Source organism: Pristis pectinata, chromosome 18 (assembly GCF_009764475.1).
Source record: "Pristis pectinata isolate sPriPec2 chromosome 18, sPriPec2.1.pri, whole genome shotgun sequence".
NCBI lineage: Eukaryota > Metazoa > Chordata > Chondrichthyes > Rhinopristiformes > Pristidae > Pristis > Pristis pectinata.
The window spans coordinates 9,736,790-9,750,312 of record NC_067422.1 but is presented as its reverse complement, the minus strand read 5'-3'; the positions used below and the strand labels follow the sequence as shown (position 1 = coordinate 9,750,312).

The 13,523-nt window shown below is 44.6% G+C and overlaps 2 protein-coding genes across 2 annotated transcripts in view; one reads left to right on the top strand and one right to left on the bottom strand.

Moving 5' to 3' along the window:
- Positions 1–2,948, top strand: part of tha1 (threonine aldolase 1) — an 85,951-nt gene extending 83,003 nt beyond the window's left edge. The window contains exon 9 of the transcript XR_007957767.1: positions 1,170–2,948. The gene's annotated coding sequence lies outside the window, so the exon portion shown is untranslated. The remainder of the gene's footprint in view (positions 1–1,169) is intronic.
- A 7,686-nt stretch (positions 2,949–10,634) lies between these two features.
- Positions 10,635–13,523, bottom strand: part of LOC127580112 (transmembrane protein 235-like) — a 54,395-nt gene continuing 51,506 nt past the window's right edge. Inside the window, exon 5 of the mRNA XM_052033325.1 lies at positions 10,635–10,867. Coding sequence (XP_051889285.1) covers positions 10,635–10,867 — 233 coding nt within the window. The remainder of the gene's footprint in view (positions 10,868–13,523) is intronic.

Sequence of the window (13,523 nt, the reverse complement as noted above, 5' to 3'; positions counted from 1 at the left end):
ACAAGCAGAAGCAGATCTTTCTTCTGCAACCACCTCTTAAAATTACATTCAGATTTGTTAAAGCTACAGCTAGGTTGAAATTATGATTTTTACGGCAATGGTCAGGTCTCATGCTGAGGCCAAGGTTTACCTTTATATCCCAACAGACTACTCTGCAGGTAGGCCCCACCAGGAGGAAAAGTTTAAGTAAATGAAGGAACCTGTTCATATCAAGTGTCTGAAAATCCCAAGTCCTGTTGCTGAGGTCCCAAAGGCACTCAGTCTCATTCCATCCTTCAGGATATCTCCGATGGTCACCAATGATCACTCTAATAGAACATTGAACATTACAGCACAGTACAGGCCCTTCGGTCCATGATGTTGTGCCGACATTTTATCCTGCTCTAATATCTTTCTAACCCTTCCCTCCCACATAGCCCTCCATTTCGCTATCATTCATGTGTCTATCTAAGAGTCTCTTAAATGTCCCTAATGTACCTGCCCCCACAACCTCTGCCGGCAGTGTGTTCCACACACTCACCACTCCCTGTGTAAAAAGCTTACCCCTGACATCCCCCTTATACCTTCCTCCAATCACCTTAAAATTATGTCCCCTCGTGTTAGCCATTGTAGCCCTGGGAAAAAGTCTCTGACTGTCCACTTGATCTATGCCTCTTATCATCTTGTGCACCTCTATCAAGTCACCTCTCATCTTCCTTCTCTCCAAAGAGAAAAGCCCTAGTTCACTCTTAGATTTAAGAGACTCTTAGATAGACACATGAATGATAGAGAAATGGGGGGCTATATGAGAGGGAAGGATTAGATAGATCTTAGAGCAGGATAAAATGTCGGCACAACATTGTGGGCCGAAGAGCCTATACTGTGCTGTAATGTTCTATGTTCACTGAGCCTATAAGACATGCTTTGTAACAGCTTCTGATTGTTTTGTCTACTGAGAGTAAACAAGAGACTGTCACTGACTCAATCCATTATTTAATATTAGTAAAATTTAGTCTGGGAACATGGGTGTTACTGTCAATGGTGGCATTCGCTGCCCTGGGGAAGTGGATATCGTATATGTGCATCCCTCGTTGTCATAACACTCAACATCAGCAGATCACAGCAAATGCAGGAAAGCAGCAGTTAATGTTCCTCAACCAACCTCACAAACCACCTACTCGCCCTGCCAGATACCTCCTGCCCCATCTGTGGAAGAGTCAGCGGATCCCACCTGGGTCTCATCAGTCACATCAGAACCCATAAAGCCAGAGTGGAAGTAAGTTATCTTCAATCCTGAGGGAATGCCGAGGGAGAAGTTGGCCCCAGGTAATAATTTAATAACATTAACGCTTCACATGGGTTTATAATATTACTTGAATGCCAACCATTACCGTGAACTATCCATCAAGTTTGACATTGAGTTGTAAAATAATGTTGGTTTAAACAAGTTGGTACCAAAGATAATTAAAAAGAAAATTTAAAAAGGACTTTCCTGTTGAATTGTAGAAATTGAGCTCTCACTTGCAACAGCTTTTACCCATATAATGCCATAACATAGCAAAACATCACAAGGTGCTTAATAAGATTGTTGTTAAAAACATTGAGATTGTGCTGCGAGAGGAGATATTAGGACAGTGAGAGAGAGAGGCTTTAAGGAATGATTTTAAAAAGGAGGAAAGAAGCAGGAATGTTGAGGGAGGGAATTGCTTGAGTTTAGAGTCAAGACAACTGACGGTATGGTTGCCAGTGGTTGGGTAATTATGTTCATAGAGTCATAAAGCATGGAAACAGGCCCTTCAGCCCAACTGGTCCATGCTGACCAAGATGCCCCCATCTAAGCTAGTCCCATTTGCCTGTGTTTGGCTCATAACCTTTTAAACCTTTCCAATCCATGTACCTCTCCAAATGTCTTTTAAAAGTTGTTATTGTACCTGCCTCAACCACTTCCTCTGGCAGCTCATTCCACATAGTTACCGCACTTTGTGTAAAATAGTTGCCCCCTCAGGTTCCTATTAAATCCTTCCCCTCTCACCTTAAACCTATGCCCTCTAGTTCTTGATTCCCCAACCCTGGGAAAAAGACTGGGTACATTCACCCTATCTATGCCCCTCATGATTTTGTACACCTCTGTAAGGTCACCTCTCAGTCTCCGATGCTCCAAGGAAAAAAGTCCTAGCCTGCCCAGTGTCTCCGTATAACTCAGTCCCTCAAGTCCTGCAACATGCTTGTAAATCTTTTCTGTGCTCTCTCCAGTTTAATAACATCTTTCCTATAGCGGGGTGACCAAAAATGAACACAATACTCCCAGTGCAGCCTCACCAGCATCCTGTACAACCGCACCATGACCTCTAAACTTTTATACTCAATGTCTTGACTGTTACGGACTCAGTGAAAGTCCCTTTAAGATAGGGAGTGTGTGTGTATGTGTGTGTGGGGCGTGCTTACGTCAATAGAAGATAAAGGACGTAATGACGTTGTTGAAGAAGTCAGAAGAAGAAGGAGAGAGAGAGAGAAGGGAGAGAGACACCAGCCTGCTTGTTTTCTCTATCGTTGGATGAGAAACAATAACTGTGTTTGCCACTGAAATCCATGTATGGAAGTTGGAAGTAATCCGGTGGAGTTCACTTTGTTGCTGACCTGTAGAAGGAAACAGGTATTTGTGTGTGGACGACCACGGTTCGGATGCTTTCGGGGTGAGGAAGTCACTACCGAGTAAACACTGAAGTGTCGTTTGGGTTCCATCGTGGAACATTTGGATTTCGTATGTACTCTCTCTATGTTTTTCTACATCTACATCTTATCTTCAGACAACGGTGGTTGTTGAAGAAGCCCTTGCTCATGTTTCACCTTATGGCTTGCGGAACTGAACTTTAAGAACCATTCTGGAACTGGGAGTTTTGGACTTTGTCACACACACACACACGAAGAGTTTAGTTTTGGGGTTAACGTTCGAGGTTTAACATTCTTGAATTCTAACATACTAACATTTTTTTTTAACTTTTATTTTACGTATGATCATAAGTAGTGATTAATAAAATAGTTTTTAACACTGAATCATGCTCAGTGTGTTTCTTTTGTTGCTGGTTCGTGACAACTTATGAAGGCCAGCATGCTAAAGGCCTTCTTCACCACCCTTTCTACCTGTGACTCCACTTTCAGTGAACCATATTCTTGTACTCTAATGTCCCTCTGCTCTGCAGCACTCTCCAGGGCCCTGCCATTCACTGTGAAAGTCCTACCTGAATCTGATTTTCCAAAACGCAACACCTCGCACTTACCTGAATTAAGCTCCATTTGCCATTCCTCAGCCCACTTACTCAGCTGATCAAGATCCCCCTGTAATTTTTAATAACCTTCTTCATTTGTCCACTACACCACCTATTTTAGTGTCATCTGCAAACCTACTCCCATGCCCTGTACCTTATCCAAATCGTTGATATAGATGACAAACAACAATGGGCCCAGCACCGACCCCTGAGGCACACCACTAGTCACGGGCCTCCAGTCCGAGAAACAACCTTCCACCATCAACCTCTGCTTTCCACCATCAAGCCAATTGTGTACCCAACTAGCCAGCTCTCCCTGGATTCCATGCGATCTAACCTTCCAGAGCAGCCTACCATGTGGAACATTATCAAGGGCCTTACTGAAGTCCATATAAACCACGTCCATCGCCCTGCCCTCATCGACTTTCTTGGTCGCATCATCAAAAAACTCAATCAGAAGCTCAATTCCTGGAAGCATAAAGGCTTGTGGGGTCATTTAAGGATAAAGACAGAGGGAGGGGTAAGGGTGTGATAGGTTTTGAAAACATGAATGAGAATTACAAAATTAAGTGTGCTCCTAGTTGCTGTAGACCAGCAAGCAGAGGAGTGATGGCTGAATGGGGCTCGGTGGAAGTTAGGGTACAGAATAGAGTGTTGGTTCAGAGTGTTTCTGCAATATGGTGGAGTGTCCACTGGAACAGCTTACCTTGGCAATGTGAGTGGGCCCAGGGCTCAGAGGAGAACAAACTTCTATCTCTAGACGTGTGAAATTGGGCCTAAAGAGATTTCTGCCCAGAAAAATGAGAATCAGAGCAGTGTGAAGATGTTTGGACTGTCTGCTTGCTTCCACCTTAAACCTATTGTTAGCTGCAGGGACAACCGGCATTTCACTCAAGCATTTTACCCCCCCAGCCGGCAGCAGCAAGGGTTGTCGAGAGCTGGATGGGTAACAGAAAAGGAATGGAAATTAATATAACAGGGTGAAAGGTTATATTTTATGTATTATATATATTACAGATAAATTATATATATTTGAGGAATCACAAAAGACCAAATCTTCTGAGCCGGGTCCAAGCCCAGAATTGTTGCCCCCAAATTTCAAACACACTGCATAAGGTAAGTTTTTCCTCATCACTCTTACGTCTTCCCCCCTTTCTGTTACACCTGTGACCTCTCGTCCTCAGGAAGAGCTTCCCACTTGTCCAGGACCCTCATCATTTTATACGCTTCTATCAGATCTCCTCTTAGCCAAGGAAAACAGTCCCGGCCTCCCCAGTCATCCTTGCAACCGTCGCCCCTCATCCCAAGAACCATTTTCATAAGTGAAAAATCAACAATACGGTGTGACAAAGGCTCTTTGACCTGAAACATTAACTCTGTTTCCCTTCCTACAAATGCAGCCTGACCCGCTGATATTTCCAGTTTTTTTTTGTTTTATTTAACCATTCTCATGAATCTCTTTTGGACTTTCTCCATTGCCTGCACATCCTTCCCATAATGAGTTGGCCAGAATTGAACACAATACTCCAATTGAGGCTGGACCAATATTTCATAAATCTGCTCTAAACCCAAAATTGTATGTGCCTTATTAACCACTTTCTCACCCTGCCTTGCCACATTTAATGACTTTTGCACCCACTACCCCAACTCCCTCTGCTCCTGCACCCCTTTTGGAACAGTCTCCTTTATTCTACCCACCCTGCCATAACTCCACACCCAATGAAGACCCCTCACTTACCAAAGACTGCTGCATTTTCCAAGCCTCCATCTTTCAACTTCGAAGCAGCCCAGGCGAGCTCACTTGATCTTAATTTCAAAAATTCTCCTAGCAGCAGGCTGCAAATACAGTGGGGGCCTCCACAGTGTGGCTTGTTTACCTCCTTGACTGAAATTGCTGGCAGCATCTAAAAGTTTCAAATCTACAAGGGTCTCTAAGACACATGAGGTTTGAGGACTAAACCTGAAATAAACTTCAAGACTCACTCCTTACTTTAGCAAAGCCTGCACTCTGAAGATCACTGCACTATGAGGGCAACAGTGTACAAAGCAGCGCAGTGTTCCATGTCCTTGCAATGAGTCATTACATCCCAGGGAAGCAGTCATGCAGAATAAAGAGTCATCTCCTCTGTGCTGAATATCTGGTAATTTGTTTTAATGTTAAATCTCCCATTTAGCAATACAAGAGAAATTAAAAGGAGTCAATATATTACTGACAAAGGTACATAAAAATCTCTCAAAGCCTGGTTTAAACACTCTTACAAAAGCCCCATTTGAAGCCTTCTTTAAAATATTTTAGCAAAGGAATTACAATCAAATGCCTTCTGATGTGAACCATTAAGTTAACCCGGAGGTGCTCAGGTTTATTCCAGTGACCGCTCATCCTGTACAGTTTCTTTCTCAGCTTTGGGAACTGCTTGCTATCCCTACACATTATTTATTCCTCCATTAAAATGGCAACAACAGTTTATATAATGAGATGAATTAGTCAGATGGTGTATAGTGTACTGACAATCTGGAGCAGTTGCAGATTCAATCCCTCCACGTTTTGCCTCCATTCATTCAAAATGGGCACCGCACATCACCATTTTGATCAGCCCCTGGTGCACTGTTACTGTTAATGCTACTGCCCTGTATGGTCAGTACACCATCTGACTAATCCATTTTATTATAACTATATACAGGCTGTTACCATTTTGGAGGAGGGAATATTTAAAACAGAAACCAAGCAATTCCCAAAGCTGAGAAAGAAAATTCAGACCGGGAGAGGGGGTCACTGGAACAACCTCACACTCCTTTTGATATTTTAATTTCGAGCAGCGTTTGCAGAACGCTGGGATTAGTGGTCATTCCTGCCTCTCTCTTCCAGGAACCCCGATGCAGGAGTCATTTTATTGGACTAGTAAACCGAATTAATAATCTGGAAGATTGAATTCAAACCACATCACGCTGGCTAATTTAAATAAAATAAATCAATCAATAGAAAAAAATTAACTTAGTGTCAGTATTGGTAGCCATAAATCTCCAGATTTGTTATAAAAACCCATCTGATTTACTGATGTTCTTCAGAGAAGGAAATGTGATGTCCTTACCCAAAGTGACTTGTGTGACTCCCGGGACACAACATTCTCTTTGACTGTAAACTGCCCTCTGGAGTCGCCCAGAGAGCCCACTCAAGGGCAGTTAAGGAAGGCTCACCGGCAACTGTAAATGCTCTGTGGGGAAGGACCCCCAGTGCAGGGTCCTGCTGCTACTGGACATTGAGGGAGCAGGCCCTGTGTAACAGCCTCTCCAATGCTTCATGGGTCCATTGTATAAGGAGGAGACATGAGTTGCGTTGACATATTGAAAGACAGTGCATTGAATTAATGGTACAATGAACGTAGAGAAAGATGTGTCCCAAAGATATTCACCACATATATTATGAATAAAGTATATTTTTGAAATTAAGAAAGATCATTAATATTGGACCTTCCTGGAATACCCACATCCCAATCGTCTTTTCAGGATAAATTAACTTAATAGTTCACACCATCACGCAAAGTTTGGGTCAGAAATAATATCAGTGCAGCACTGTGACTTCCCCACTGCTCTGCTTTGTTTTGACCAGGTGGCTCTTCATTTTAACCTTCCCTCAACTGATTGCAACAGAGAACAAACAAAAGAAGGCATTCATTAACCCAAGGGGGATGCTTGATTTGAATGTCAGAGTTAATCAGTGTGCTATCTCAGTAATTGCAGTGCTGATAATTGTACATCTATAGTCAGATGCTGCTGCCTTTGATAAATGCTGGTTGGATTGATTGAGACCACTCTTGTTCCAAAACAGGCAGCATGGCTTGTACATAGTGCTTAGGAGCTGCTATGTTACACAGTGATGAAGCATCCCTCACTTCTCACACTACAGCATGGAAGCAGGCCCTTCGGCCCAACTTGTCCATGCCAAGTACAGTGCCCTCCAAGCTAGTCCCATAGTCCCGCAGTTTGCACATATCCCTCCTGTCCGTGTACTAATCTGAATGTCTTTTAAACATTGTTATTGTACCTGCCTCAACCACTTCCTCTGGCAGTTCATTCTATATATACACCACCCTCTTGTGAAGAAGTTGCCCTTCAGGTCCCTTTTAAGTGTTTCGCCTCTCACCTTAGACCTATGCCCTCTAGTTTTAGTTCCCCTTCCCTGGGAAAAAGACTGTGTGCATTCACTGTATCTCTACCACTCATGATTTTAAACACCTCTATTAGGCCACCCCTCAATCTCCTATATTCCAAGGAATAAAGACCTAGCCTGCCCAACTGCTCCCAATAACTCAGGCCCTCAAGTCCTGGCAGCATCCTCGTAAATCTTCTCTGCACTCTTTCCAGTTTAATGACAACTTCCCTATAAAAGAGGGATCAAAACTGTACACGATACTCCAAGTGTGGTTTCACCAACGTCTTGACCAACTGCATCGTAACGTCCCAATTCCTATATTCAGTGCCCTGACTGATGAAGGCTAGAGCGCCAAGTGCCTTCTTCACCACCCTGTGATACCTACCTGTTGAGCAGAACAACAACTGCCTCCACTTATATAGCAGCTTTAGCACAAAAAGTGCCCCAAGGCTCTTCACAGGGACATTATAACAAAAGTTGATACTGACCTACATGAGGAGATGTGAGGGCAAATGACAAAAGCTTGGTCTGAGATGCGAGATTTAAGGAGCATCTTTAAAGAAGGAAGAAGTGGAGATTGAGCGAGGTTTAGGGAGGGAAGTCTAGAGCCTAGGCTCTTGTCAGCCAAAGGCATGTCCACCAATGGTGGTGCGATTACATTTGGGAATGAACAAGGGCCCAGAAGTGTGGGACTAGAGAGATCTTGGAAAGATATGGGTCTGGCAGAAATTCCAGAGATAGGAAGGGATTTGAAAACCATGATGGGAGTTGAGGTGTTGCTTAACCAAGAGCCTCCGTAGGTGATGACATGCAGTGGCGATGGGGGAAAGAGTTTTTAGATCCAGCCAGCAGAAGAGTTTTCCATTTATGTGCTTTTCATTCCTTTGGTATTTCCAAGTCTAAGTGATGCCCATTTTCTGGCAGACGGTTGTGTGACGATGCAGCTCTTTTTATTTTCCTTTCAGTTAGCTGGTGAATACAAAGAGGAAACTATCCAGGATTTCAAGTGGACAAATAAGCAGTATACTTCCGAGGGCCCTTCCCGTTTCAGGCAGCATTTATTAAGGGTTTGTCAAACAGCAGTATTGAAAACCTTGTTCAGTTTTACAAAGTATGTGTCCAAAAGGCAAAGGGTAGTTTGGCCTTGGATCACAGAGGGCAGATGAAGCATGGTTGGTCAACCAGGCACATGGACATGACGAAGGAGCAGAGGTCGATGAGCCTGGCCACGCCATCTAGTCCTCAAAAGCCGGCAGAAATGATTTCCCTTCAACCCTGCCTACCTTAGATGATAAAGCTGGGAGTTAAATACTTTTCTGAGCTCTGGTTCTTTATAAGAATGCACTTCACATTTATATACATGCATGAAATACTGGTTGAGGCATAATGGCTACATGTCCAAAGCTTTCCATGAGGAAAGAAACCAATTTGAGAAATCTTCTTCTGTTGCTGCTTGTTCTTTCCAAGTTTATGTCGAAGAGTATGGAACAAAGCAAAGTTTCAGTTAACTCCTTGTTGGAATGTGGACAGTAAAGTCCTCTTCTCAGAACACCTTTCCTTGCAACCACAAGAAATGCAACTCCTAACCTTTAACCTCCACAGCGTCCCAAACACACTTCCCAGAAGGAGCAACTTAAACTTTTTTACAATACAATTTTCTCCGTCCACTGCTGTCAACTTGGTCTTCTCCACAGAGGGGAGACCAATCACACATTGGGTGGCTTCTCTGTGGAACATTTCCCTTCACTGTGAGGGTGTGACCCTCAACTTCCAGTCATTAGTCACTTTAGTTCTCCATCCCACTCCCATCCTGACATGTCTGCTTTTGGCCTCCTACACTGTTCCAATGAAGCCCAAAACAAGGTTAACGAAGGACTTCATTTTCCATCCAGGGACGTTACAGACTTCCAGACGCATTATTGATCCCACAATTTTTTTTATGTAAGATGTAAGATACCTTTATTAGTCACATGTACATCGAAACACACAGTGAAATACATCTTTTGCATAGAGTGTTCTGGGGGGCAGCCCGCAAGTGTCACCACGCTTCCGGCGCCAACATAGCACGCCCACAACTTCCTAACCCGTACGTCTTTGGAATGTGGGAGGAAACCGGAGCACCCGGAGGAAACCCACGCAGACACGAGGAGAACATACAAACTCCTTACAGGCAGTGGCCGGAATCAAACCTGGGTCGCTGGTACTGTAATAGCGTTACGCTAACTGCTACACTGGTGGCATTCAAGAAGCCTTTAGATAGACACATGAACATTCAGGGAATGGAAGGATATGGATCATGTGCAGGCAGAAGAGAGTAATTTAATTTGGCATAATGCTCGGCGCAGCCATTGTGGGCTGAAGGGCCTGTTCCTGTGCTGTACTGCTCTATGTTCTGTATCTTTCACCTTGTCCTAATGTGCCTTAGTCTCTCCTTCCTTCCACCCGATCACAGACTTCCCTCATTTGTTCTCTCCTTCCTCCACCCCTACCCCCCCACCAACTTTTCTCTACCTAACTTTTCCCTGAACTGATGAAAAGTCAACAAGCTGAAACATTAACTCTGTTTTACACACGAGGGTATGACTTAGGAGTGGAAGTAGGCCATTCAGCCCTTCAAGCCTGCTCTGCCGTTCAACAAGATCATGGCTGATCTGGTTCTAACCTCAACGCCGTAACCTTGCACCCCCGTTACTAGCTATCTCTGCCTTAAAATATTCCAAGGGTTCTGCTTCCACCACCTTTCGAGGAAGAGAGTTCCAAAGACCCACGACCTTCTAAGAGAAAAGCATTTGCCTCATCTTAAATGGACGATCCCTTACTTTTAAACAGTTTTGCCCTCCACCGATGCTGCCTGACCAGCTGAGCATTTCCAGCAGTTCTAGCTATATCCTCCCAGCCTCATCCACCTGGAACCACCTTCTGGGAAAGAAAAATCCCTGTCATTTCCTTTGTGACCAACTCCCAGTCCTGACTGCATATTCAGAACTCAATTGTTCACTTCCCCCATTTCCCACCGTACAGTCCTGTTCAAACATCTCTCAGTTGGTCTGAACAGATACCGTTCTAATAGTCTTGATGTTACTTGCTAATTTCTGATTTGACACTTGAGGGGGAGAAAAACAGCATGAAAATAAAACAGTGCTGGGTGCAACATGTATCCTGAACTTAGCTTATTACAGACTGAGGCACAATAACAATACAACAACAATCTACAGCATTGCTGTACATTAGCATTGAGCTCATATGACTGCTGACTGCTCTGGTTGCTCCATAGCAGTGAGCTTGGCAGCCAGGAGAAACAAGGCCCCAGACATGACCTCCAGGACACAAGAGAGGCAGGCTAGGACCATGGACCAGCTGAAGCCGATGCGAACATTGTCGAACACCTTGTCTCCGTAAATGTGCTTCGCGATGGCAAAGGCAGCCTTTGAGTAGGCAACGTATACGCAGATCCCAGCCAGGGTCAGGGCACCTGAAACAAAAAGGACAGGCGATGCTCAGACTTCAACCTCAAAACGTGACTTGGGCTTCAGTCGGTGGTGCTCTCGGCAGTCAGAGAGTTGTTGGTTCTTCGGGGACTGGAGAACAACAGTCCGGGCTTTTGGACAATTGAGTACAATTGGAAAGCGGAACAGATGAGCCTCTGTTTGTGGAGACACAGGAGACTGCAGATGCTGGAATCTGGAGCAACACACAATCTGCTGGAGGAACTCAGCAGGTCGAGCAGTATCTGTGGGAGGAAAGGAATTGTCGACGTTTCAGGTCGAAACCCTGCATCAGGACTAGGCCTTTGCCCTGGGGCTGCATTTCAGTTGAGGGGTTAGACTGAGACCCTGTTGCTCCCTCCGGTAAATGTAAAAGATCCTTTTTGCAATTCTTATCCCCAGTTTCCAGGTCAATATTCTCACTCCTCCACCAACATCACTAAATTATGTGCTTGTCATCACATTGCTGTCTGCAGGCTGTGCAAAACCTGGCAGCTTTGATTCTCATGATGTGATTTCAAATGTTTAATTCACACAGTAAAGCACTTTGGAATTATAGAATACAGTATCCAAATGGAAGGATGTTGGTGAGAAGGATTATCTGCCTTGGGCTGGACAAAAGAACATCTTCCAATTTTTGCCTTAACTAACAGTAACTTCCACCCTTATATGTAACAAAGACAACCTGCTGGAGGAACTCAGCAGGTCAGGCAGCATCTGTGAAGGGAAATGGACAGTTGACGTTTCGGGTCGAGACCCTTTGAGTTGAGATTCATCACCCTGCCACAGCTGCCTCCACGTGCCCATCACCCACACACCATCCACCTGGGTTCCTTCTCCCTTGGTTCACCCTTGCCATCCTCTATCCTCTTCCCCACCAGGTTCCATCTACCCACCACCCCTCCCTTAGCCGGTTCTACCTATCACTCACCAGTACCTGTCCCAACGCTCCCCTCTCCCCCTCCCACACCTGGTTCCAGCTGCCCGTCATCTACTTTTCCCGTTGTTACATTGCCAAAAATGATCCCACTGAGAAGTATGACAGATATTTGTTTAATTATTCAAATGCTGTTCACAGTATCCTATGGAGCTCTTCTGGTTAACCCAGTATCTGGGAATTCATGGAAATTATTGGGTTGGCCAGACTTTGCCCTGAACTTTGAGGCTGACAGACTCAGGCCTGCGTGGGGACCACTTTTACTGGAGTCTGTGGTCTGAGATATCTTGGGGTCAGCGCACTTGAAAAGTTCCCAATTCCGAGATCTGGGAAATGTCGTGTCCTTGGCTGGCAAATCACAGGCTTTACTTGGAATCATAGGAAATGATAGTAAAGGATTTTCCACTGGTTTTGTTAACTGGAATCTTCAGAGATGCATGTAAAGCGGGGATTTTCCAAAGTTTCATCAATCTGTAACTTCAGCAGGGTACGGGCAGAAATCGGCACTGATGGAACACTTGGCTGCGAGACGGGACAATACCCCCACTCATCTCCACTCCACCCCACCCTCCCTTCCCTGCAGAATTCCCAGAATCAAAAGATGGAATCCTCTGACCGAATTCCCCCATGAAGGAGTGAAAATTCACAAGCCTGAAGTGTCTGATTTAAACTAACACTTCAACCTGTGACTCTCAGCCTACAGCTTCCCAAGAATCACTCTGTGTGTATTGATCTGTCTGTCCCTCTCGCTCTGTCACTCCCTGACGTCTCTCTCACCCTGGTGCCCCTGAAATCTCCCTCCCTCTTTCTCCTTCTCTACTCCTTTCCATCCCACCCCACTGTCTCAACCCTCTCTTACTCTCTCTCTTTTCTTTCTCATTTTTGGATTTTTTGGTCTCTTTCCTGCATTTTCCCCTCTCGCTGTCTTTCTCTATCATTGTACCTCTCTGCCCTTTCCTCCCTCTTTCTCACTCTTACTTTCTATCTCTTCCTCTTATCCTTTTTGCTGAGTCCATCCCTCTCTCATACACATGCTTGTCTCTTTACCACACCCACTCCATGAAACTCTTTGTCTCTCCTCCTCATTGCCTCCTCTGTCTTTGCTTCACTTTCTCTTTGCCTCTTGCTTTCTCTCCCCTGTGTATTTGTGTACACATGCGTACATGCATGTGTGCGTACAAAGCTTTCTGAATTTCTGTTTGTCTAATTTCCTATTTTCTCAGATTATCCTATGCATTTCCCCTTCCTCCCTCTCTCTAATTCTCTCCCTCTTTCTCCTTCTATTCCTGCACTGTAGTGTATACGGCTGTGTATATATCTGTTTCTGCACACCATCTCTCTCCCTCTCTCTCTCTCTCCCTCTCTGCCTTCTCCTCTCTTTCCCCACCACTCTCTGCATATACCTTTTTCTGTTTGTGCATGCCCCCTGTCATTTTCCTTCTGTTTTTTCTCTCTTACTCAGTCTCTTTCCCATTCTCTCCTGCCATGCCCCTTTCTCCTCTTCCTTCTCCCTACCCTTCTTCCCTCTACGGTTAACTTTGCCGCTTCCGAACCCCATTCTCTCTCCTCTTATTTTGCTTCTCTCACCGTCTGTCTGTCTGCTCTTTGTGACCTGCTATCTGAATAAGTGTTGGCAAACATTTAGGGTCAATTCAAAATTCCCAATGAGCATGCATTACTTTGGAATGAAATTCCATGGGCCACAG